Raw genomic sequence first — 25,307 nt, forward strand, 5'->3', positions numbered from 1 at the left:
ACGCCCTACATAAATATCTCACTGGCAAAAACACGGCACCCTGAAAGCGCCGAAATTAGGCCGCAATGGAGACACATATTTCACTTCCTCGTTTTTATGTCCCGCCACCGTAGCGGATCGGCGGCCTCACCGCCGGCGGGTTTGACTTTTGGCTAATTAATTAATCTGTTGGTGGCGCATTCTCTGTGGCCACAGCCGGTGGGGTGGCCGCCCCGTTTGAAGTGCGCCTTTTTGTCGCGGGATAGAATGGCGCGATTTCGGACTCGGACAATTTTGCATACGCAAGCGCTACAACGCGAGCTGCGATAAATAATTTTCTGTGTGATTGTGTGTCGCGATTGGATTCGATTAGAATGCGAAACAATAAATCACGCGAAAGTAGCAGAAAAACAATCAAATAAATGCGGACCCCGAACCTGTTGCTGGCTTTCCCAAAACCAAAACAGGATCGCTTATCGATGGGCTTGCAATCGGAACCCGAACCGTATCGAATCGAACCGCTTGTACTGCGTGAGAACACTTGTACAACGAGACCTCCCGGGGAGGGGGGCTAGAAAGTAGTAATCTGTGGCGCTGGCGAAACAAATGTCTTCACCGCATAAATCATGTACCATATACTGGCCTTCGCCCCGGTTCCGCTGGGGCCGGCCGGCAACAAAGAATGTTTCGTAAACAGGAACAGGCGCACTCTAAAACCCCGGAACCGGAGTCATCGGAAAGGGGTTAGAAGTGGGTCCAAAAAGTTACGCCGCCGAGAGTGCCGTCGGCTCAGCAGCAAACATAGCGGCATTCCCGCGCGCAATCATAAATTATCATGCAACAACACCTTTTCTCGACAAATGGAATTTGTTGCAAATTAATGGGTTGGCCCATTTGGCCTGCCGTGCCGCGACTTTCGCCCCGCAGTTCTATTGTTTGCCGATCGCCATCGCTGCCCTTTCGTTCTCAGAACTGGCGGCCGGCAGAGAAATCCTCGGGTGCTTGGTGCTGAGGTTTGTGTCCTCTAAACCGCACACCAGTAAATAAGTGTCAATTCGTTCTCATCAGCCCATTGTAGTTCCTCGGACCGTTCCGTAAACACCGCACACACAGAACCGGAAATCCTTTCGCCAGCAGCGCTCCCGATTGTCCTGGATTCCGATTGTTCGGACAACATAAACACAGTACGCTGAAACGCGTTCGTCGGTGTCGTTCCACACCGGGCAGCACCTCTGACCGGAAGAGTGGCTGGGGTGATGTGGTGAAATTTATCTCAAACACCGGCGGAACCAGGACACTACGTCGCGACGCCATCACTGCTGGCGACGGCCGCATGGCCCTGACAAACGACATGCTCATAAATCAACTTTGGGTCCCACAAGGGGCACATACCATCAACATGTTTGTCATGAACTTTGGCTTTCCGAACCCGACCCCGCACGGCACATCCTTGTCCCGGGCCACGCAACGGCCGAGAGATGCATTTCCGCTTTCCCTCGGTGACCATATGAAGCTATATGGGACGGAATGGCCCATAAATTGGTTTTTCCGTGCACTCCCGGCTAACCGGTACCGGGAGCTGAACACCCGGAACCGGACAGCTGCAGTCATGCGATAACGCAAATAAGCCAGCCCCACGGTCCTGACGGTTGAATGACCCGAAACCGTAAAACCGAACACGGAGCACCGCCACCGAAAATGGTGAGAAGGATTTGTGGCGTACGGAGCCGCCGCACTGTGATCGATGGACAGCTTTATGAGCCGCAGGTGGATTCGCCGGGATGCTTCACGGTTTGAGGCGCCGGTCAGTAATTAACAAATGGCCCTCAGGAAGCTGGGTTCCGTTTTTTGCCTGTGTTTGAGTAATATTTCTGAAATATAGTTTTTGAAATTTATTATTATTAAATGCAAATATTACTCCAAGTGAAATGGTTGCACCATTAACGACGAAGCACGTTGCAACTCATGCACGTATGCGAAATCATGCGTTATGTTTAGATAAACTTTATCATCATTTCCAACGTAGTTGTGGCCCGTTCCGTGCAAATCTTCAAAAAGTACTTCCAAAATCCGTTGTCTCGGTGTTTGCCCATGTAAATATTCAAAATTCAAGTTTCAACGAACGTTGTTCCCTTCGGAAACGTTTCCTAGTCGAAGCACAGCACCGTTGTAGCGCTCCGCGCCGACAGTTATAGGGTTCTGCAAAGAAAAATTTTCAAATCGACCGCGTGCCTGTGACCGTTATCTGAAGTGAAGTGAGCGTGATTGGTGAACATTTAGATTGCAAGCGAAACATACTGATTGGCCACTATTAAATAAAAAACAATAAAAATGTTAACATTACACGCGGTAAATGGGTTTGCTTACTCTCTTTAAATCGGTTTAATTATTTGTACACTTTAAAATACATTGGTTAAACGCAGAACCTTTCCACAGTGGCTCAAACAAGTGGCTCAGAGGTAAATACACAGCTACGTTCGTTTGTTCACATGCCGGGCACGTTCAGCTCTTGGGAACGGACCACCGCCGGCTAATCCTTTTTACAGTGGTAACAGGAGCAGTTCGTGGCCGACTTGAAGGTTAAATTCCGCAGACCGTTCACGCACCTCAGCGTCACCCGTACGTCCTCCGTTTCCATGATGTTGCAGCACTGGCCAACACTGGTGACCGGCTGCGGGGGTTTGTGGCCAACGATCGCGAACGGGGCCGAGGGCACGGCAAACGACTCACAAAATCCTCGGCACGCGTTGGTGGTGATCGAAAACTCAATACAGTCCGGTATGCTTATCTTTCGCGTGTGGCCTGCATTCGGGACGAAACAAACGTACGGATTGGGGCCGTCGAAACGATAAACCGAATCCGGCCCGACCCGGGCCGTAGGCTACTCACCAACTTTATGGCATCCCGGTTTCTGCCAGGTCTCCCGACCCTTTACCACTGTAGCGGAACAACACACCATCACCACTATCAGCAGCCGAGTCCATGACATCTTTTCACTCTGCTCGCCCCCGGCTCGGATTGGCTCTGCGAACGGTGCGCTGTGAACGTTACTTAGGCCCAGTGACTTCGTCCCGCTTCGAATTTGAACCACGTTTGGGAATTGTCTTTAGAACCTTCTATTTATCATCATCACCACAGCGCCTCAACGGTTGGTTGAGAGATGGACGCTACTTGTGACCTGCACTGTCCTGGCACTGACCCTCGTTGAGGTCCTAGCGCAACGTTTTATACACGGCTCGATTCAACTCCCAAACTCGCAGGACATGCGCACAGCTCTCGTTGCGTGGGACGTACTGCTGTGAAATGAAGATTCCTTGGTACTCCAACACCATCCGCCGTCGCCACCTTTAACCTAACGGCGTACGGTCCCTCTCAAGTAGCCCTCAGCAGAGGAGGGCATTTCCGTAGATTACAGTGAGGAGCACACTAAACAATGCGTTACTACAAATATGCACTAAGCAAGTATCTGTTATCCGCGATCCGATCCATCCGTTTCAAATGAAGAACCGGAGGCCCGTTTCAAAGGTTAACACAACAGAGACTCGCCAAATCGCTGGCAAAAAAATGTAATTCATTTCCGAAGACTGAGACCGATTTATTATTTATCGACCGTAACGCTGATTTCATTTCGGCCAGCCGAATGCCGAACCAGTTGGGAACAACGAAATGGCGACGGATGCCAGGCGAATCCCCGGGAGGCACCAGGGCAGCACAAATTAAACGATATCAGCGAGTCACGACGGGAGTCTGGGGTTTGTGTTTTCGAAAACGAACTCCTTGCACCAGAGAATCTGTAAAAGGAATCCTTCAGGGTATAAAGCGGACGAGTAGGGTGCGTGTGCGCGGGGGGTTTCTCAAATCGATGGCGTCTTTCCAACGGCCCCATTTGTTGCCCTCGTGTAATGGTCCGGCAAGAGGCCCGCAGCGCAAAACTGCATCCGTTCCGGGCGGACAAAACATTTCAATAATTCTCAAATCTTCCTCTTTCACATGACTGCAAATCCGATTAGTTCATTTGCATTTTTCTTCCACTTGACGCCAGAGAGCCTGCCGATTAGAAATCAGCTGGCACAAGTGCGCCCACCGCTGACTGCGGGTGTGTTTCTGTAATCCCCATCTTCGGTCCGGAAAATGTGAACGAAAGAGCCGATTCAAATGACCAGCGGCTATTCGCCCACACAAGTGGTCACTTCTTCACTCGCAACGAATCCAGATTTCATGCGTGGATGTTGCGCGCATGTCCGAGACAGCCCAGGCCAAACGGCCACTAGGACTCGGGTGTATAAAACGGCGGGATTTCGTCCCTGGATGCATCATCCACCCGACAGAGCGACGATCGGAGTGATGCCGCGTAGGGTTTTCGTTTCGTTCGCGCGCCAAACAATCCTGTAACAAGTGGCGGGACAGAGATCTCCAGTGTGGTCCGTGCTAGTTTCTAGTATCCTTTTTAGGCACGCCAGAGCCAGTATGAGTAGCGCGGCGAATGGTCCGCTTCTGGTATCGGTGCTCTGCGTGATCCTGTCGCTCGGAGGATCGAACGCCGAAACCCGTAGGGAGGTGACAGATCGTTCGAATCAAGTGTATCTCGGTTGCCACAAGCGCCTGTTCACCTACCGCGTATCGCAAACGGATAGTAAGGGCCGCACTTGTTGGGATCATGTGTCAGTGTTGTCCTGCTGGGGTCGGTGTGATTCGAACGAAATCTCGGACTGGCGCTTCCCGTATAAACGCTCGCACCATCCCGTTTGCGTCCATGGGGGACGCACGAAAGCGGTGGCCATGCTGAGGCACTGCCACCCGGACGCGGACCCCGAGGCGCGGCAGTACGAATACATGGAACCGAAATCGTGCAACTGTCAGGTAAGCAGTGCGGGGTAAGACCGTACGGCTGATCCTGCTATAGCTACCCTACCCTACGTTTGCAGACCTGCTCGAGCACGGATACCAGTTGCGAGGGACCGAAGCAGCTGAACACGGAAGCGGTGACTAAGATCTTTCAAATCGAAGACGAGGACACGGAGCCGGAGTACACATAATGGGGAGGATATGAATTAGCCAACGTCTGCCGGACCTGTCGACCCTACGGTAGCCATTCAACGTGATGAAAGTTGTTCCGGAATGCCCTGGGCAATGTACAGATCGCAAGTGGTCGGTCGATAACAAGTACAAGAGAATTGAAAACAAACTAGAGAAGGAATAAACGTTGAATTTATTTTTTGTGCCAATACCAGACTATTTCACCAAACAATACAGTAGTACTGGTCACAGTTGTTTCGGGGGCGACTTGCAAGCTGCTATATTGATCCTGTAAGCAAACCCAAACAGACCGGCCGTATCGAGACTTTCGTTTATCGGATTAGATTTATTCATATACACTCAACGCTAAACGCTTACCTAGTCGTCGTCACGTAAATCAAACCGTACATATTGTAATTACAAATCATAAAAAAATAATCGTTCAGCCTGTAGTATGAAATAATTGAAAGGAAAGCTGTCTGGGGCCTCGTCTTTAGTCTCTGCATCTACACGGGGCGTCCATTAAAATGTTCACACAGAAGGATGATTAACGGGTGGCTTCTTATACGATTCCTTTTCTGGCTTGCCTTTACAAATCGATGCGTTCGTGTCTAATACAGAGCTCAGTTCATCGAAGGACATCGTTCGACAGCGTCAGAAAACTTGAAAAATCGTACAGAGCTGCGTGGTAAAAAAGGTCTCTGAATCTAACGGGGGTTGGCCCTCGGTCGTCGGTGAGCAGTGGATGTAGGTTGCATCGCAATACGCACGCGCTAGAGAGAACGGCTAGTTGCTGGCCCCAAAGGGGGCGTGCTGGGAGTTTGAACTTCAGAATCTCTAGCGAGCTTAATCTTAGCCGATACATTACTGTGTCTATAAATTATGAACCCTGCTCTCTTCTCTGGCCACTGCTCTAGTTCTGTCTTGCTCGGTGGTCTTGCACACGCTCCCTGTTACTGTTGCATGTTGTTGTTTGTGACGTCAAGCGATCGCAAAATTTTTTGGTCCATCCGTTCGGTAGGGGCTCGAAATTCCGCCATCCGAACACTGGGTGGCTACGAGATGAATAAGAGGAGGTGTTTTGAAAAAAGGGGATTACATTCTACCAGACCGTCTCCTTCCGGCCACTCTCCGTGCATTCCCGGGTACATTCTCTCTAGCCCCTCGGCACAGGCACGCACGCCAAGGTAAATGAGGTCGAGGATCAACTTCTTCGGAGAACGGCCCAAACGGAGTGCGGCCGACTGGCTGAGGCAGCACTTTTAATCGTGGTCACCGTTGCGGTGACGAGACCGCGATCGCGACATGGAGCGCGACTGCGAGCGCGATACAGAGCGCTTGGGCGAGCGCGAGCGGCTTCTCGATGGACTTCTGGTCACCGCGCGGCGTGGCGATTTGCTAGCGCCACGGCTAAGCGAGCGATGGTTCTGGGCGCCACCACGCTTTGGTGTCGTCTTCGTGCGCGACCCACGTTCGCGGGAACGGCTACGGGAACGGCTGTAGCTGCGCGAGCGAGTCTTTAGCTCACGCGAGCGGGATCGCGGGCTACGGCTGCGAGATCTGGGATCCAAGTGGTGACGGCGACGACGACGACGTGGGTTGTGATGAAGTAGGTAAAGTGCACCATGGAACGAAACAAAAAAGAATTAGTAAAGGATCGCGATGTCGAACGAAACCAAAACAAAGTAAACAAAATCTAGGTCAAACGATGGCACTCAAAGGAGCGTATTATTCACATTCAAGTTAATCATTCAGTTCATCAAAAACGTCCATCTTTGGGAGCCACGCCACGGAATGTGACAAAGAATTGGTAGAAGAAAAAATCGCACTCCATGCCACAACCACATGCCCGAGAGTTTCTCGCCAGGCCAGGCCGCCATACATCATCATGATCATCATCATCCGGTAGCCTACAACCGCCGAGCGGTTCTGGCCTGCAACAAAGGCCACCATACAGTCAGCTGAAAGGGAAGTGTTGTTCCGTTAACAATGCTCACGATCAGTGATCCCAAACGTCGCGCGTACCCTTATCGGGCTTCCGAACGAATAGAAAACACGGAAAAGCGGTACCGCGCAGTGGGGCTTTGGTTAAAGTGTGTGTCAAACGAAAAACAGGTACATTTGCACGAAAAGTTCGTGATCCTTTTGCTTTCTCGGTCCGGCAACTGGGCCGCTGCCGCGAGCCGTCGGCCACAGCGACTGACGCAACAATGGAAACGAATAAGATGGTGAAAATGCTAAATAGTTTGTACTAACCAAAACACTCACAGATCAAGTCGGCCGTGATTCTCTTGCAGAACTAAGGATGCTCTAGAAGCGCTAGAAGTTTCCTACTGAAGGTGGTTTGGTGGTAGGTGAAGAAGCGAATTCTCGCCCTGAAGCGCACCGTGATGCGCGCTTCGAGAGCATGACCACCACGACGACGGCGAGACGACGTTGGCGACGGCGACGTGCGGAGAAGAAGGGGACGAGGGCACGTCGAGCTTTCTCTAGGCGCACAGAAGCACACGCCGCCAGTGGCGCTCGTTGCACGATGAACAACAACTGCGCTGAGGACTAACGTTTGACCGTGCGTGCGCGCGCACGTGAGTGTATTTTCTGTGTGTGACTGTGTGAAGGAGACCTGTGGCCATCGGCACGCTTACGAAGACACGAATGACGGCGGAAGGCACGAACGTTGCCGCGTCTCGCTGAGGACACTCGCTCTGTGGGGGGACGCGCTTCTTCGGTACCTGCGGCACCGGTGTCGGCAGCAAAACCGGCGTCGGATCAGGTCGGAACTTCTTGCTCTCTTCTCTTTCCTCCCGTTTCCTCTCAAACGGATGCCCGTGCACCGTGAGATCCATAATAAGATGGATTCACAGCAGCCAGCGGTCGACAAGAAAAATCGAACGTTTCAAAGGCAGCAGCCACCGTCGGGTCGCAGCACACTCAATCGATGCCTACTTAGCCTCGGGCTCTAGCAACCACCACCGCCGATACCAATGCTCGTCGATGCTGAACGGCCTTCGGTGTCTGCGTTGTAGCACCGTCATACGTACCGGCGGCGCTATCGACACTACTGTTGAAAGGTGAAGCGGTAATATAGAAGGGTGTCGGATTCGTTTGAGCCAAAAAATCGATAATCGGTTCGAAAACGCCGTCGCGCAATGGATGGGCAGGCTCGTCTACGGCCGGCTGAGGAGCGCAGCGACTGCCGCTGAAACCCCGCCGGATGTACCTGATCGTGTAGCGTACGGATGATGGAGAATGATGGTGGATGTTACAAGTCTTACCTTTTGCGGCCACGGCGGCGCGAGCAGTCGCGGGCGAAATGGCCCCGTCCACCACACTCGTAGCACCGGTCATCCGATTGGAACCGGCCGCCACCTTTACCTCCACCGCGGGGCGGTCCGCCACGTCCACCGCCACCACCACCGCGTCCTCCGCGACCGGTCGACAGCTCTACCCGGGCCCGGCGTCCGGAAATCGTCCGCCCATCCAGACCGCGCACCGCGTCCTCTGCGTCGCGCGCATCCTCGAACTCGACGAACGCGAACCCGGGCGGGTTGCGGGCGACCCAAACGTTCCGCAGCGGCCCGTAGTATCCGAACGCTTCCTCGATATCCTGCTTGCTGGCGTTGTTACCTAACTCACCGACGTAAACCTTGGCGTCGTGCGGGTAGCGAGACATCTTGGACTGTGTGTTCCGGCGATGAGCAGTTCAAAAGTATAGTAGAGAAATTCACGTAAACGGCTGTGTTTACTAAACAACTAAGTTAATATCACGAATTCCGTGCGCGGGGCGGTGGCACCGCCGAGCAGAAAGGTTACTCACCATACTTTGCTGGGCCCAGCGAAAAAATGTAAAACAACACACGCGTCCTGGACGCCAAGGTACGCTTTCTGCGCTGTACAGCCGGGGCGATTCGTCGGTTCGCTTTTCCACTGCACGAAAGCTGCTCAAGCCGGCACGAGTTTTCACCGTTTGCAGCTCGTTTGGAGAACAATTCGATCGCCCTACGAAACCAGGAGGGACACACTTTTCAGAACTTTTTTTTTGTACCTCACGCACAGAACGGCTTGTCCGAATTGCAAATGTCGCTGTTCTAGCAGGAAAAAGCCGCGCTGACGGACATAGTCGACATAGTTTGACAGCACTGGGTAGCCGCCCGGTGAAAAATGTGCGCCCCTTCGTGGCCCGCACGAATGTCGAAATTTGATTTAACATTTCGGTTTGCTATGTTTTTTCGGCAAATGCATTTTAAGGTATGAAAGAATATTTTCAGATGTTCTTAATGTAGATAAAGATTTCATAGAAAGGTTTAGGAATACCGTAATAACCATTACCTTTCGCAAAGAAGTTAAGCTTCCAGAGAGAACGGTTTAGAAAACAAACAATACATAGCACTGACCCTAAAATTAGTTCCATTTCATTGGGTTATTGGCTTTTTTCATTGCCATAAACTTAGTTTTTCTGACCATGACCATGTCTTTAATCAAGTAGATAATTTTGTATCCTTACACTCCTCTTTTACATTCATGAGGCGTTAGATTTTTATCAGAAATATTTACATACTTAGTAATGCAGAAATGCTCCCAAATAAAATATTCAAACATTTTTAATACCTTTCAATAGAAGGTTTTTAATCATACTTGAAACACAAACAATGTTGAAGTTAATAAAAAAACATGCAAAAAACAAAAATATTGAAAGATTTTTAATATATTACTTGGAATCTCGCTATCCTGTTCTCTCTCTTGTGGCGGCGTAAGCTGTTATCCTGTTCTCTCTTTCGCTCGCTCTCTCGTGAGCGAATGTTCTCTCCAAAAGAGAGTAAATAAGTTGCTCTCTTTGTCCACCCTTTATTCTCACTTTATGAAGCGGTTTGCTCTCCGCAGCAACTATGGGAAAATAGCGGTCATAAACCAAATTAAAAAAGTAAGGAATTCAGTTATATTTTCCAAATATAAATAAGTTATCTATGACCAATCTGAATTTTATGCCTTCTGCGTTGCGTGTCAAACTGGAAAGAGTAATGAAAATAACTCTTTCAAACCAACTACTAACTTTAAAACCAACTTTTATCTGCAACTTTAGCCCGATCGTTAGCACAGTTCTGCAACGGTAATGTACAGCTATTATAATGGCAATGGATCCTTCTTGGTTATGAAAAAGCCAAATATTCACGTTAAACATTGTTTGTACATGTTGATCGGGAAATACGAAAACTTTGCTATCTTTGGTTTTTCAACTTTGGTAACGCAATAAAATTATGGCATTACAATTAGAATGTAGATAGTTTTAAATTATTTCCTCTACATTTTGCATTCCTATCAATTCGTCCGTGTCCACGTGTCCGTATTTAAAAAAACACTTCCTGCTGGAGGCGCCTGGTCTCTATGTAGTCTATGAAATAGCCACACAAAACATATTGTCTTTATGAACTTTATGTCTTTTTCATTATTTAGGTAAGCTAAGTAAAATGTCATAAATTAGTCAAAATCATTGGGTTATAGGCAGTGAAAAGCCCATAATTTTAGTTTTTGTGATATAGATTTTTTAATTGGATTATAGAAGAAAACAATAATGACGAAAAATTAGATTTTTATCAGAAATTCGATTGTGCATTAAAACATTTTAGTGTCATGCAAATTGCATAGCTCAGGCGTTGAAATACCTTAAAATGTAGAAAAAATGTAATTTATCATTGAACGCGCGTATTACACATAAAATGTTGAACTTGATTAAATCACATGCAAAGAGAAGAAAAACGTTGAAAAAAGTCCGTAAATTCTTCCACAACCCAAATATGTCCGCTTATCGCATGCAAATTCCCCAGAGTGCGCAGGTTTGTTGATAAGAGAGAACGTGCAACCAAAACAAAACTCAGTCAAAGAGTTCACTTCCGTCCGGTAGGCGCGCGCGCGGAGCGCGGATTGCATCTGTTCCTTCGCGTCGTTGCGTCGGTGTTCTCTCGATCTCGATCCGTTTGTGAATAAAATGATTGCACCGGCGTATTCGCAGTTACGACCGTGACCGTGATGGTACAGCATTTTGGCGGTGCATCTCGCAAATCAGGACCACGCGGGAGCGCGGTGTGAATCCTTACCGAAGTGCAGCCCGGTGAAAGCGCGGAGGCAGTTTTTAAAACAGACCAAATAAAATAAATTACCCTTTTCCGTAAGGGCGGCGGGCGAATGTGGCGCAAAGGTAAAGGATAAGACGTACCCGTCGACCCGACCCGGCCGAATTCGCGGGATACCGGCAAATTCATCATTCTCTTTTTTCCGGTGCGTTCACGCAATCCTCCTGGTGGTGGCTGCTGGTGGTTACATAAAGTGATCGAAAACATCGATCAATTACCGTTCTTTCGTGTTTCTTGCGTTTTTTTTTTCGGCGGCAGTTGTTTATTTGTTTGTCGAGTGCCCTTCGTGCGGTGTCCGGCGGTCACTTTTGGCGGCAGCCGGGATGTATCCCGTATCTCGGGGTGAGCAAAAGTGTCATTTGGAAAGTGTGCCTGTGTGTGTTTTTGTGTCCGGCCCGCCGAATTCCTGGTCTCACCCTGTGCCGTGCTGTGTGCTTTTAAACTGCTTAACGATCCATTGTGTGCGGTGTCGGCATTTAAAAAATTTCAAAAAGTAACATCCAAGCAACACGCGATATGTGATCGTGCGCTGTTGTCAGAGTTTGGGAGTTGCATTTCTCGAGGTGTTAAAATATCTTTGTTTTCGTTTTCGTACCTACCCTAGCTCGGTGACCAGTGTGGCCAGAATTTTGTTTCAGCCGTGCAGTGAATGCAATCCATAGAATCCGCTTCCGTTTACGCGATCATCCTGCCGCCGGCGCAGATTCGTGCCGTTCAGTGTTGCTCCTGCGTTACGCGTTTATCGGGCCGTTATCATACGCTGCACGATGTGAGGTAATTGGTTTTCGTTAACCCACCAGCAAGCAATGAACGGATACGGCGGAAGTGCTAAAAATTGAACCGAAAGCGGGTCCGGGCCACAGCTTCCCGATCGCGGGCGGTGCTAACTCGGCAGCTAAGTAGATTGTGGCCGCCTCTATCAAGACAGAGGCAGAAGACAAACAAGTGAATAAGCGCGCTTAAGCCTCGCCTAAACCCGGCGCGAATATAAACAGCCAGCGGGAAGCGCATCTACATCAGTAAACAAGCAAACAAAAATGTCCTACAACGCAGATGAGTGTTCCGATAGTGGCCCCGATGCACACCGCGGCGACGGCACGCCGGAGATAAATTGTGCGACACCAACATCGCCGGGCGTGACCCGGCAAGACGCGATCGTCGGGGGCGGCTCCATCGAGGGAGAGATGGATGGCGCCGGTGGATTCGGCGAACCCGAACCGGAGGGCGGCCAGCCGGTGGCGGCCGGGTACGAGCCATGCGATCCGCTAATTATCTTGAATCTATTCCAATCCCTGTCCGCCACCACCAACTCGCTGGAGTTGCAAATGAAAATCAATCTTCATGTAAGTTCCGTCCCGTTCACCATCCCAATTGCCCTGCCTGCTGTGCCCGATTGGCGCACTGGCCACGCGGACAAACCGGTGGCGCAGGCAGCGTGAATGAGCTCGATTGTCGGTCGCCGATTGAATTACTCTACCGCCACGCAAACTTCATTAACTTCAGATCAGATTCTCCTCCCGGGCCGGCCGGCGAGAGTTGATTGTCTGGGCTCGATATGATTTCGCCTTCGGCTGTACCCGTGATGTAACCGTAATTCGATAGATTGGCGCGTCCTCCACGCGCGACCGACGGTTTCGTGGTTTGTTATTGGGCACGCAAACCACAGCGAATTGTATAAACACGGGCCGGGCCGTGTCCTTGCCAGCGCGCAGGATGAGTTTAAAAGCCATTTGCAGACGGTCTGCTGTGCCGCTGAACTATGTTTAGAATACTATCAAAGCGTGACGACTTTCGATGACACTTCCTTGATGAAGTAGCTAAACTGAAGTAGTGAAACGATTGCCCAAAATGCCAGACCATAATGCAAGTATCATTTTAATAAATTCCTAACGAAATCATTAATCTGGAAAACAAATTGGTTACACCCGAGGGCCATTACACACTGCCGGCGGAGCTTCTTTAATGGGACCCGGCGGAATTCGTTTGGTCCTCCGGTTTGCTCGGCTTTGTGCTGTAAAATTACACAACATCCCAAGGACACGCAAACCGATCTACGCCCCCGAGTGGCGGTAATGGGGCGCGTAATCGAACCACTCGAAAATGGGACCCTCGGCCATCAGCTCGTCGAGCGAGTCGCTGATGGTCCACTAGCCAAATGGCTAATCTATTGCAGAACATCACTTGCGCCTTACAAGGAGAGCCGTTTGATTTCGCTGAATTAAAACACACCGTGCCCTTTAAATATCCGCCAACTTGTGCAGTCAATCTAATGACACTAATGTCTTCGCCTCCCTCCTTCTCTCTCTCTCTCTTTCAGCTACGGGCCCTGACGAGATCGGCGTACGTTTTTCTCGTGCCAATACTGCATTCCAGCGAGGAAGGCCTCATTCAAGTCATTAACGATAACGTGCTCGAGAAGGAGATTCGCTTTTCGGTAAGTATCGGTCGTTTTGCTGGTCCACTTCGCTTATCGCGCGCGGTCGGTGCGTGCGGTGGGCGAAGGTGGTGGTTCCTGCTTCCCGCTAAATGGCGAACAAATCGCGACCTACCCGGGGCCAGACGCGAGAACTCTTCCGTCGCCGTGTCCACCGATACAACGATACAGCGTGTGCCGCTGGCCCGGTGCGATCCGTCTCGGCGTCGCTGAGATTGACGTCGCAATTTACGTCACACCCGCGACAGCTTAGTAGCGTCGTAAGACGCTCCCCGCCCGCTCCTTGGCCACCGATCGTTATCTCGTTTCCCGGCCGTCCCGTGCGCGGTGTATGCGCCCTGGTGCGCGTACGCCCTCCGTTTAAGTCGCTCCGCAAGGCGTAGTTCCCGCGTAGTCCGTACGGCGACTGGCCGTTGTTACTGTCATCAGACAAACTGCCGAGTGTTTCGCCGTTTGGTTGGCCGTTTTTTTTTTTTTGCTGCTAGGGGGCAGATGATTTGGGTCGAGCGTTTCAAGCAAGATTGATCGGTGACGCTTCGTACTTGCGGCACGCTGTCGGAATAGCGGCACGTCTTGAGAAAAGCCATCTGCCGATGAAATATCAACCGGGCAGCCGAACGAAGCAAAACGAAACCTTTCTAATTATGATACGCCGACGTCCGGTGTCGTTAATTTAATATACCGCATTTGGGTGCGCAACTTTACCGAGCCCGACCCGTTCCAGTAGATTAAACGCCCGTTTTGGTTGTTTAAGAGATCAATAATGTTATCACGATAACAGCCACCGGGCAAATATTTATTGATTCCATTATCTGAATTGTTGGCGTAAAAAGAAAAACAATCGACTTGGTTATTGATTGCCCCCACCGGGGTCCTGGGCTTGTTGACCGGACGTGCGTTTAACGTTTACTCGATTCGTGCCGGGTAATTGTTGGACGACGTTCCCAAACAACGCACCTCTCCACCTTAGCAGTTCGGATCCTTTTTTTGGCAGCGCTACAGCCTGGGCCACACACCGTATTAGTGTAATAATGCTGTTCGGCCCACCGCAAACGGGTGGAGCAATTTGTCGAGCCCCCGGATGTACGGTCGGCCAACGCCTTACTGCAATTACTTTTTCAATCAATTCCCATTTGCTCGAATGGATTTTCCTCATTCGCCACGACGCCTCGGAACGGTCACGCTGGGACGCCAGTGCGAGTGCGAGGCGTTTAGCGTAATGTACGGCCATTTGTTTGGGGTTCCGGCATCGAACGGTATCCCCGGTGAGGTAAGGGTTCGCTCCAGTCGTGCTCGATCTTTGCGCAACAGGACCTCCCGAGGACGAGCGCGAGCTCGCGCTACTAAATAGCGCCGGCATAAATACGTTAAGCTTAGCATCCATTAATCAGCAGGCAAGTCCATACGATTGAGTGAAACGTATTCAAATCGGCTCCGCCACCTGCGACATAGTTTTATTATCCCTCATCACGGGCCATTGCGATCGGGGAAGATTTCCCACCGGTGCGCTAACCTGGCCCGGCAAACGCTGACTTAATTACGGAATTCGTTGGCTTTTATTCGTGCCATTACACATTCCAAGACAGCATCTGGGGCCCGGTCTGTTTGCGGAAGTTTTGTAATGCTCACGAACAGACTGCAACGACACCATGGTGGCCCATAGTAAAGCTACGTCCTTGCGCCGGAGAATCGTTCCTCTAATCACTCCCGCGTGATGGGTTAGTTGCTTGCCGCGTTCAACGCGAACATCGTTCCCGGGCGACCGGGAAAACCAATCAAAACCAAGAAGCAACCAACGACTGCGGCGTGCGGCAGTAAGCATCTAATCTCGTAATCCTTCTCCGTAGCGCACCAGCCGGGGTTGTTTCCAATTCCATAAATTACGTGCGGCCACACCGAGGAGCTCGGGTAGCTCATTCCACTGGGATGCGCCAATTTGAAGAATCCCGGTCCGACGTGGCTGGCTGGAAACTTTTGAACCTTCTCGTCTCGCATGTGCGCCAAAATGTGTGGCCAGTAACTATCAGCAGCAGCACCGGAGTTCGTCCGGAGGCATCTCAAGGCCACGTGGTTTATCTGTGAAAGGCGGGAAAACAAAGCTGGGAAGCGTAATCGTAAGGAAGCCTCGGTTCCTTGCTCATCGTTCGTCAGTCGAGCAGAAGGCCGAGAAGCGGAAGAAGAAGAAACATAAAGGACGTGCCTCTGGGCTTTGGCTCGTCCCCATTTGCCATCCCGGGCGATGTTGGTCATGTTTCAGTCAGGAAATTCGGTCGAATTGATGCTTAGTTTTAACGTTGGAAGCGCTGTTCCGATACGCTAAGCTCTGTGACATCGAACGGAGACCACTATTTTCTATTACTTCACGATGGAATCAATTGATTGATATTTGGCCTAGTGAGAAAAAAAACTAAATGAAATGGTTCCCTAATCCGTTCCATAGTATTCGGTCCCGGATGATGGCCATAAATTTCGCACCCAAACACGTCACGCGCCCTCAATACGCTGCAATGGCCCTCCGGCCATTTCCGGTGGCGTCCAGTGGTGGTGCGCCGATGTTAGTCATTTCATCTTCCCCCGAAGGTCTTTCTTGGCGAGAAAAACCCATAAACAACCAGCGACCGGAGGGGTCCTGTGGCTGGCCCAGTGGACGGAAAAAACACGGAGACCAAGCAAAATTTCATGATAAAGCGGTAAACATCTTCCACGCTTCCCCGGAGCCTTTCTTTTGCCGCTGGCTGCCAGCGTTTCACTGTGTGTGTTTTAATATCCCGATAACCCAAAGTGTCCGTTTTTTGCTTCCAGGTTCCTTCTTTTCAAGGCAATGCTGTTTGTTTTGCCTCCGAACCAACCGGCCGACCGGGTTGAGGAAGAGTCCCCGATACACGCGCTGTAGCCTGTACGTAACCCTTCGAAGGCAAGACGGCATCCGTGCGGCTCCGCACGTTCTCTGGTGACGATGGTTTCTTGAGGGGGCAGGAGTTCCGAGCGACCTTCCCGATCGCGGTTGATATCGCTCGATGAATAGCATTCCTCCCGCCGCCAATTGACGTCACTACGGGAGTCGAAAGGGATTGGAACATACGGTGCACATTCGGCTCAACCACGTCATCCCCGCCGTGGATTCCGGGGTTAAGGAATGACGCCATTTTTTTGTGGTATTCCCTTCCCATCAGGGCAACTCAGGAAACGCGACTTTTTGAGGCTCAACACGCGATGACCGCTGTCCGGCGTTTTTTGGTGCCGACATCGGGACTCTCTTATCAAAATGAACAATCATCATCTAAGCGTACTCACGGGCGGTCGGTTTGGCCACCGGTCGAAGATAATTTAAACGGCGAAGTTGGGTTTCGAGGGATGTTTTTTCCCCCACTTTTTCGGCCGCCGTGGGGTTGCAGTTGCCCCATTCGCTTCTGTCATTAGACCGTGGAGGCTTTGTTTTTATTGTTTCTTATAGTTACTTCAAATTACCTGCTTGCGTGGAGCTGTGTTTCAGCTTGTTTGGCCCCCGTTGTTATCTTCTTAGCGAATGATTCAGGGATATCTTTTGGGTGCACGAGTCTGTCTCTCTCGGTTTTTATCTCATTTGGGATGGTTGTCCGAATCTTTACAACCTGCGGGTTGATTCACTCTTTCCAACAACAAAGGAGATCCGAGAATCGTTAGAGCGCACCGTTTGGCTTGTGCCGTTCCAGGGGGCCATAAGTTAAAAAATTGCGTGCTTATGGTGATACAGATGTAATTGGGTGATTCTTTGGAATCGCTAAGGCCGTGCTGTTATCTCACGTTTGAGGCAAACATCATAAGATCATCACTGGTAATTGGTGACTCATTTGTGACCCGAACACCACCGATGACACGGAAACAGGGGTTTTGCTTGTTCGCCACGAAGGCCCCTGGAATCCTTCAACTAATGAGAAGCCTAGAGCCAACCGTTACCCAACTCCGGTGGGGAGCCATCAAGGATTTTAATTCGTAAGGCCGCTTGTTTAGATCACAATTAAGATACGGCCGCGGAAGCATCAATTACTCAGCCGACATCCGAAGCGCGGAGCTTAAAAGGAAAAGGACATTTTAACTGTGCCGTTACGTCACGTCCCGCCGCACGGTGTGGTTCGTTTTTTTTTTTGTTCCGACCACTCACTTTCTCACTGAAAGGATCCTCTCGGCCCCAGCGGTGGTGTGCTTGTCTCTGGTCACCAATGGCACAGAAGGCTCCCTGGGTGTGATAGAAAAATGTATATTCTGTGAGTGATGGATAGCATCATCATCTGCTGATTGAGAGCAATCAGCTCGTTGGTTGTCGTGCCGGGACTCAATTGGCGAACGAGGTTTGTCCAGTGGCGATTGCTAGCGACCGACGGGCCGCAGGCTCAGTTGAAACTATCGATTGGGATCGCTCGGGCTCGGGAGTTGAGCATGGAGCTAGCCCCAATTTTCCAGCAGGTAAAAATGTAACATTGAAACGTGACTTGCTCGTGCCATGTTTCCGACCTCCTTTTGCATACTGCTCCCCGTGTGTTGTGATTTTAAAAATTGCCTTCATCGGCGCCGCTCTAATGCGCTTATAATCGTGGCCAGTCGAGCATAACGCCAGCACGCCAAGCCACTGGGGCGAGATAAACGGCAGATTTGACGTGATTCGGGCCATCAAATTCAGGCAAAAAGAGGGAACCGGTGTGTAATACGATAATATTTCAAAAAGCTGTCAGTTTCGGTTTTTCTAGCCCGCCCGCCCGCCGTTCGAGATTGCGTCAGCGTCCTTGTCGGCCACCACGCCGCACATGGGCCGCCGCCACGGGTTGTGAATGAAAAGGTTTTTTTGGCGGATGGCGCCTACACGGAAGTATGAACGAAGCAATAAAAATGAACCTCTTGGTGAGTGCGGCCGGTCTCTGCCATCCATCCATCGGCCGAACGGCCGTGTAAGCTACTGCTGCTGTTGCTGTTGTTGTTGGGCGTCTTGACTGAAGGGTGTGCTGCTGTCAAAAATGTTGCCATTGCACGGGGAGCGTTGCATACGGACAACATATCGGGTGCTTCGGTCGATCATATTTTTTACATTTTTCTGTGCCTTTTTTGCTCGTTATTCTCGATCGATAACATTATTGTTGGCCGGAAAAGAGGACGTAAAACGCGTTGCCATGTATCGACCGGAATTAATATGGCGTCTCAATCGTCTGGTTCAGTAAATATATTCTGCATGAGGGCAACCATATGCTTTTGTGTTTTGTCCTCAACAATATACATTGTTGAACCTAAAATAAATCTTCCCTTTGCTACGCTGACCCCCGCTAGGAGTATTCTCTGTGGTCGAAAACCGATTGCCGATCAATTGATTCAACCGAGGTCGAATAATTGCCGGTTGGGTAATGAAATAAGTGCTGTATGTTAACTCCATTCCGGAGCGCATGTTGTTGTAGTGCCACCTCATTGAGCATATCGATTGTTTCGAAACTTGAATCGAGTTCCCTCGACAAGGGTCACTAGGGCTGGATGAAATTGAGTTTCCAATCATCCTAACGACCCGAAGACTGATCTTTAAACGTCCTGCCTGGCGCTCATGATCAGTGTATTAAAGCGAAAGTTTGGTAAATCAATTACGTGGTTGTCAACCAAACCTCAGTGACAGAGTGTAGGTGGTTTGCCACCGCTACTGGGCGAGTTTCGTGGGCGTGTTTTTCCCGAGAACTCGCGCAAACCGCAGGAAAATGGTTGTTGCATCGTTGGCCATGCAACTGGTGGGTGGCTGCCGGGTGGGAATATTTCATGCCCTCTGTCCGTTGCCCCGTTGCAATCACCATTCGCATTGTAAGGGTGCCCCCGGTGGTCGCTGTTGTGCAATTGTGGGGCCCACTGATGTTACATTGTCGGTGCCGGGCGATGTTTGTGTGGCCGTAATGTGATTACGGCACGAGCCCGAGCCTGTGTCCGCTGTTTTACTTTCATTCATCGATCGGAAGCGCTGCATTGCGTGATAAAGTGACCCTTGGGTGATGGGCTGATCATATGTTTACCCATGATGAGGCCCCTTTTGATGGCGGTGGTTTGAATCGAGAACTGACGGGGGGCCTCGTTACAAATCGAAGTAGTTAGTTCGAAGCGGTTCTCGAAAATGCGCTTTCACCGCGGCGATACCATTATTCGAGTTTTACGAAACTTCCACTTCCACTTAGTTTCCACGATCGTGCACTAGAAAGTTCTCTGCGAAACCCCTTCATCCCGGGCGCACAGGACTATTCATTATCGTCGTACTGTCTGCTTCAACTTCAACGTTCGCTTTCGATGCCCGGTGCACTGTGGACTTTTAGTCAATTTATCATGCCATTGCCAGTGGGTAGAAAAATGTTGCTCCACTCAACACCACGGGTCCCACTTTCCCATAAGCGCTACGTCAAACCCATTTCCACACTTTTCCGCGAGCCACAAAACAAATGGCTTTCTCTCGCTGGTGGCCACCGGAGTTGCTTATCGACGGTAAAGTCCTTGCCCGAACCGAATGCGAATGTTGGTCCGTTGCCAGAGTCCCGGCACAGCGCAACACTGGGCCCCGTTCGCTTAGAACTTGCCGCTGATAAATGGCGTGCAACGGTGTTTGACTTTAGTGGCCCTTGATTCCTCACCGTTGGCCACCGAACCGCTAAATGTTGTTTGAGTTTAATTTTTGCACTGTAAACCCTGCGAAACCCTTTTTCCCACTGTATGAAGTGAAGTTAATCGATCGACCCGAATGCCCGAATGGGGCACCGAAAGAACGAATTCAATCTTGAGTCCTTTCGGGAGCTTAGGCATCGTCTCGGCCAAGAACCATGAAACCCCGAGCATCATTCTCATTCTCACCGAATGATGGGGCTCGACTAGATCGATAAGAACAAAGCCTAGTAACTTCCTGCAATCGACATAAATCAAGCCGTTATACCCCCCCGGGGTTGGCCAGGAAGCATGTCACAGCACGAAAGTCCACCCCATCCGGCCGACTATTGAAATGTTGCGGCCGCGGTGCTCTACCGGTTGGTTACGTGGCAAAAATTGCAAGCCGCTGTCCAACGTGAGACCTTACGCACCAGGCGCCAAAGGGATTTCCCTTAAAAAACGCAGACCGAATGGGACCAGCCCAGGGATGGGAAGAAGCAGTAACAACGACGCATCCAACCGTCCAAACTGGCGACGAGTCCTTTCGAGCCTTCGCTCGGAGCGAATTAGACGTGTTTTTGGGGCTCTCGCTGCCTTAGGTAGTTCCATCGCCAGCGATCTGCACGTTAAGCTCTGCTGACGCCGGTGTCGTATGATGGGCCACATTCCGATGCGGCCAGACTAGGACTATTTCGGACGTGGACGTGAACTGCATTCGTTAATCTCGCCCCAGCTGGAGGATGTCGCCACCGCACAAGCAATCTGCCAAAAATACATGCTACACGAGCTCTCTCCACTTCGCTGTCGGTGGAGTCGCCTGGCTGGACGAGTCCCGTAAACTAGACGATCGCATGACGATGGTGTTAGATTTTGGACCCTGTCGTGTGCCTTATGCGTGTGACATTTATGGGAAACAGAAGGTGCTAGGCCGTTCCAAAGTAAAATAAAACCTGTATTATACCCTCATTATCCCGTCCCAGTGTTTTCGGGAAGCGACCACTCGTCGGGAGGCCTCATCTTTCTTTCGGTCTCTTTGTGTTTGTTACTTCACTATCTCGATTGGCCGGCCAGCTGTTTATCGTCAAGTGACGAAGGTTCGCCCCAACGGAGTCGGGGTCGGGGGAAGGGACCGATGAGATGATGGAGTGCTGGCCGTAGACAACAAGCACAACAGCCCTAATCCGGCATTTGAGTAAGTTTTCAATTTATGCGGGGATTACCATACATTAGCAAACGGAGCAAAATTGACTGGACGGTGCGAGTCCTTCCATTATCTCGCTTTCAGGTTCTAAGCCATTGCCGGGCAGGTGGGATTAGCGTACCCCCGGCCCGGGCAGTGTCGTCAAATGTGTCGGTGCATGACAGGGTGGATGACGCCAAAGAATGGCCGTTGGAAGATGCCAAACCAAGCATAACAGGTCTGGTGTTCTCTGGTGAGGTGTGACTATGGTGACTTCCTTTTTTAATCTGATACAAATTTATTATTGCTTCGAAATTCAAATATTTTGTTTAGATGGAAGCAATTTTCCATTGAAGCAAAAATTTCATTTAAAGATATGGCGCCGAGAACCTCAAGGTTCATAATAACGGTTGCCTCATAACGGCGAAGGGAAGTCGGTGCTGGGGAATTCAATCTTTTTTCTATTAAAATTAGCTACCTTGGCCGCTTTACTGGTTGAGGATATTCACCAAAAACAGAGGGCCAATGTTGAAGCGCACGCCGGGTGTTGGATTTCATGAAGTGCTGAGCATTTGATTATTGCAATTTGTAGTCCCGAAACATGGACACACTTTAAGTAAAAAAAGAATAAATTTAACTATCTCACAACCGTACGACGTAAAACATGGGTCATAACAGAGTCGTTTTAAAATAAATCATCTCCAGCAGAACCGAGACGAATCTCGACTGTCAGAATACATACACAAACATAAAAAATCCCTGTACAAGTGCTGCCCAATTGGGAGTCACTCAGTCACCGGACCGTGGACGTTTAAACGGTTCCGCCTCGAAAGATGATGATCCATGTCATAGCGAGCACCGCTTGGAGTAGCTCCGTCACGCGAGGGTCCTGCGTTATGGCATATTTCATTTGACTGACTCACCCGGCCTGACTCGGCCAACCGAGGACTGTCATCGAGACTCACCCAAGCCTTGGTCGGACACAGCACTCCTCCACCGGCAGAGAGAGATCAACATCAATCAAAACCGGTCTCGGTCGGTCGTCCTGCCACGGTGCATTGGTGCGTACCGGGACTAAATCACGTGGAAAACTGAAACACCACCGATCCCCGGACCGATGCGAGTTCCGGTCAAGTGGTTCCGGTTTTCGGTGGGGGTAAAGGGTTGTGCCGAAGGCAGGATCAAACAGGGGCCTCTCGTACGCACATGCATGAGATTCATTCCCGCTGCGAACGAAACAATGCCGCCGCCTGGCCCCGGATATGTGATTGGCACCGTTGATTACGGTCGTTGCCATTCAAGGCCTACTCGAGTCCGCCTGGCGTCAGGATATGGGGCTTTGGCTTTGACGGCAGCACTACCGACCGACGACAGCATAATTATTATTCGTTTTCATGTGGCCGGCTCAGTGAATGTGAAATGAATATGCAATTTTATGCGTTTATTTATCTACTCTCCTCTCTCTCTCTCTTTTATTCTCTGTCTCTTTCAATTCGCAGATAAATTCGTCACATTTCCGCAGCGGCTCCCACCACAACGGCTACCCGTTCGTGATCGACGACCTGAATAAGGACTTCTCCGAGGTGATCGAAATGGTAAGAGTATTCAACCTAGGTGGAGCTCTCTCTCTCTCTCTCTCACCCTAACTGGGGGTGAGCATTATCATCCATCGTTATTCGGTTTATGCCACGAAAATAAATTTATTTACCACGATTTAAAGAAATACGACGGCACACCAAATCCGACCATCGCGTTCCGACGTCATGCCGCAACGGCATCATCCCTGGCGGGACTCCAATGTCAGGGACACGCCGACTCTCTCTCTCTCTCGCGTGAGGAGTTTTCAAGGTCCTAGGTGACGGGGCCCGGTTTGGCAAAGTGCCAGTTTACGCGAGCGACGACGGCGAGCAAAAACATCTCCTTAAGAGGAACGAAAGGAGCGGCAAACCGCAAGGAAGCGAATGGAGGACGTAGCGTGCTCCGCTGGCGTTGGCACTGTAAATTGTAGCAATTTCGTCCCGGGGTGCCGTCTTGCCCATCCCAGCCAGACATCACATCCCCGACCGCCAAGGAGTTGCCGAATGGAGACGCTTGGTGGGTCGTGCGAAGGGTGTGGATGATCCGGCTCGGGGAGTGAATGTGCGCGTCGTGAATTGGACCGTTTCGCTTGTGAAAATATGGCCGTCGCATGTCACAGTAAAAATCGCGCAGAAATAGGCACTTTGCTCTGCACTCAAACGGGGCCAGCACGGTGTCGGTGCCATAAACCAGGCGCTGATGATGTTCCGAATCCTCGACGGGGAACCCATTACCGGTTGCACTGGGGCACCACCGGGATGCGATGCAGCCGTAAATTGCGGAGATTGATTTGGGTGCGTTGAACGGGGTGTGTTTATTGCCACCAACCGAGCGATGGCGGCTATTTTTGGTCCATTAACCCATTCACGCGCCGGATGCGTCCGGTCCGTCGTGATAAGTTACTGCTGCCACGACGTATCGCGAATGTCACTTGCCGTATCGATGGGGCCCAACAACCGAAAATCAAAACTCAAAACCAGACAGAAGGGTTCCGGTGCCCGAGTTTTATTGGACCTCCCGGCACACACGGGCGACGAGATTATTAAACCGTATCCGGTTTGGGCCAATATCCGGCCCGGGGCTCAAGCTGCGTCACTTGACAACACAGGACACTTCCGCTGTCTATCCTATTGGTGTAATGGGATCTGCTGTGGAAACCAATCATCGACCACTGGACCGAAGACACACCCGAGCCGACGTGAGCGGTTCAAGCGTCGTTCGTTGAGTAAATTGTGTGGAACATAATATTTATTACCCGTTGGCCGGCTTGTCGTCGTGTCCTGTCCGTTGAAGTGCGCTCAGAAGTCGAGCCTTTCGGTGCTCGGGCCGATGTGTCGCAAGCAATCCTTCGCATGGTCCTCCTCCTGGTGTCTGGTGATGGACACGTGCCGAAGCAGAGGCCAATCCTTTATCTGGACCGCGGGGTGACCCGGAGCGAGGAACCTCCGGAGAAATTTAATCGCAAATTGGATCCCACATTAACGCAACCGCCATGAAATGAGATTCCGGTCGGCGGCGGGTACAGGGATTATTTCTTCTGGTGCTTTGTGCGACGTTTTTCCACGTCGCCAGCCACCCATCCAGCCGTGCGGGAGCCGGATCAGGATGTCTGGAGCCATGGGCCCACCGGGAAATTATGGGCTTATGCGACGGGGATAGTATTTAGGCGGGATAAATTTAATAAGCTTCCCGATTCCAACCGGGACGGCCAGCGTTTAGTTGCGTGCTGCCGATGGTCATGATGGCCATTGTCTCTGTGAAGGAGATTATCGATTTTACGCATTTTTTTCCCCTGCTGTCCGGCTTTTAAGACCCCGAAGAAGGGACAGCGCCCCCCCAGGGGGATAGCCTCGCAAAACTTTTTCCAACAATGCCCACCCTCAGGCAGGCCATCAAATCCGGCCGATTTTTTGCCGGTTTTTTTGTTTTGTTGCGCCAGGTCACTTTCAATCTCTTCCGGCGGCGGCATCACTATGCAATGGTTATACGCTCCGTTTGACGCCCGGCTTCGAGGCGCTTCCGCGAAGGCCACGAACGCTCCGGCCGGTACCGGCTGGTGAAAATAATTAATAACCGTCAAAGTTAAGGCTGACGGCGTGCCGACGGACGGCGGCTGAAATCAAACAAAGTTTCCCAGCCCGAGTGTGTGTTGTGTCATAGGGCGTAGAGCGAGATTGGATCTCGAATTTCGGGGAACTCACGCCTGGATTCGCTTCGGATGATTTATCACCACGGGGGGCCGATTATGCTGGTGGATTCCGCTGCTTTAATCCTCGGTGAGTGTTGCTTTGAATAAATTATGTTCCAACCCGGTGAAAAAAAGTTCAAACGGGCGCAAGCTGCTGGATCCGTTCGGTAATAA

At 50.7% G+C, this 25,307-nt stretch overlaps 4 protein-coding genes across 4 annotated transcripts in view; 2 read left to right on the forward strand and 2 right to left on the reverse strand.

Annotated features, from left to right (window-relative positions):
* Nucleotides 1-2,364: 2,364 nt before the first annotated feature.
* Nucleotides 2,365-3,049, reverse strand: LOC131209579 (thyrostimulin alpha-2 subunit). The gene is made up of 2 exons (XM_058202674.1): nt 2,869-3,049; nt 2,365-2,781 (listed from the first exon to the last, which is right to left on the reverse strand). The coding sequence occupies exons 1-2, from the start codon at nt 2,966-2,968 to the stop codon at nt 2,510-2,512; spliced, it is 372 nt and encodes a 123-aa protein (XP_058058657.1). The 5' UTR covers nt 2,969-3,049; the 3' UTR covers nt 2,365-2,509.
* Nucleotides 3,050-4,312: 1,263 nt separating this feature from the next.
* Nucleotides 4,313-5,379, forward strand: LOC131211025 (thyrostimulin beta-5 subunit). The gene is made up of 2 exons (XM_058204363.1): nt 4,313-4,839; nt 4,905-5,379. Exons 1-2 carry the CDS (start codon nt 4,447-4,449, stop codon nt 5,013-5,015), a joined length of 504 nt encoding a protein of 167 aa, XP_058060346.1. The 5' UTR covers nt 4,313-4,446; the 3' UTR covers nt 5,016-5,379.
* A 2,562-nt stretch (nt 5,380-7,941) lies between these two features.
* LOC131207873 (serine/arginine-rich splicing factor 7-like) lies at nt 7,942-9,067 on the reverse strand. Its single transcript, XM_058200506.1, has 3 exons — nt 8,813-9,067; nt 8,271-8,674; nt 7,942-8,056 (listed from the first exon to the last, which is right to left on the reverse strand). The coding sequence occupies exons 1-3, from the start codon at nt 8,813-8,815 to the stop codon at nt 7,942-7,944; spliced, it is 522 nt and encodes a 173-aa protein (XP_058056489.1). The 5' UTR covers nt 8,816-9,067.
* A 3,075-nt stretch (nt 9,068-12,142) lies between these two features.
* LOC131209497 (cGMP-dependent 3',5'-cyclic phosphodiesterase-like) overlaps nt 12,143-25,307 on the forward strand; it is a 33,601-nt gene continuing 20,436 nt past the window's right edge. The window contains exons 1-3 of the mRNA XM_058202581.1: nt 12,143-12,466; nt 13,441-13,557; nt 22,867-22,962. Of these exons, the coding sequence (XP_058058564.1) occupies nt 12,161-12,466; nt 13,441-13,557; nt 22,867-22,962 (519 nt within the window). The 5' untranslated portion in view covers nt 12,143-12,160. The remainder of the gene's footprint in view (nt 12,467-13,440; nt 13,558-22,866; nt 22,963-25,307) is intronic.

This window comes from Anopheles bellator, chromosome 2, assembly GCF_943735745.2.
Source record: "Anopheles bellator chromosome 2, idAnoBellAS_SP24_06.2, whole genome shotgun sequence".
Taxonomy (NCBI): Eukaryota; Metazoa; Arthropoda; class Insecta; order Diptera; family Culicidae; genus Anopheles; species Anopheles bellator.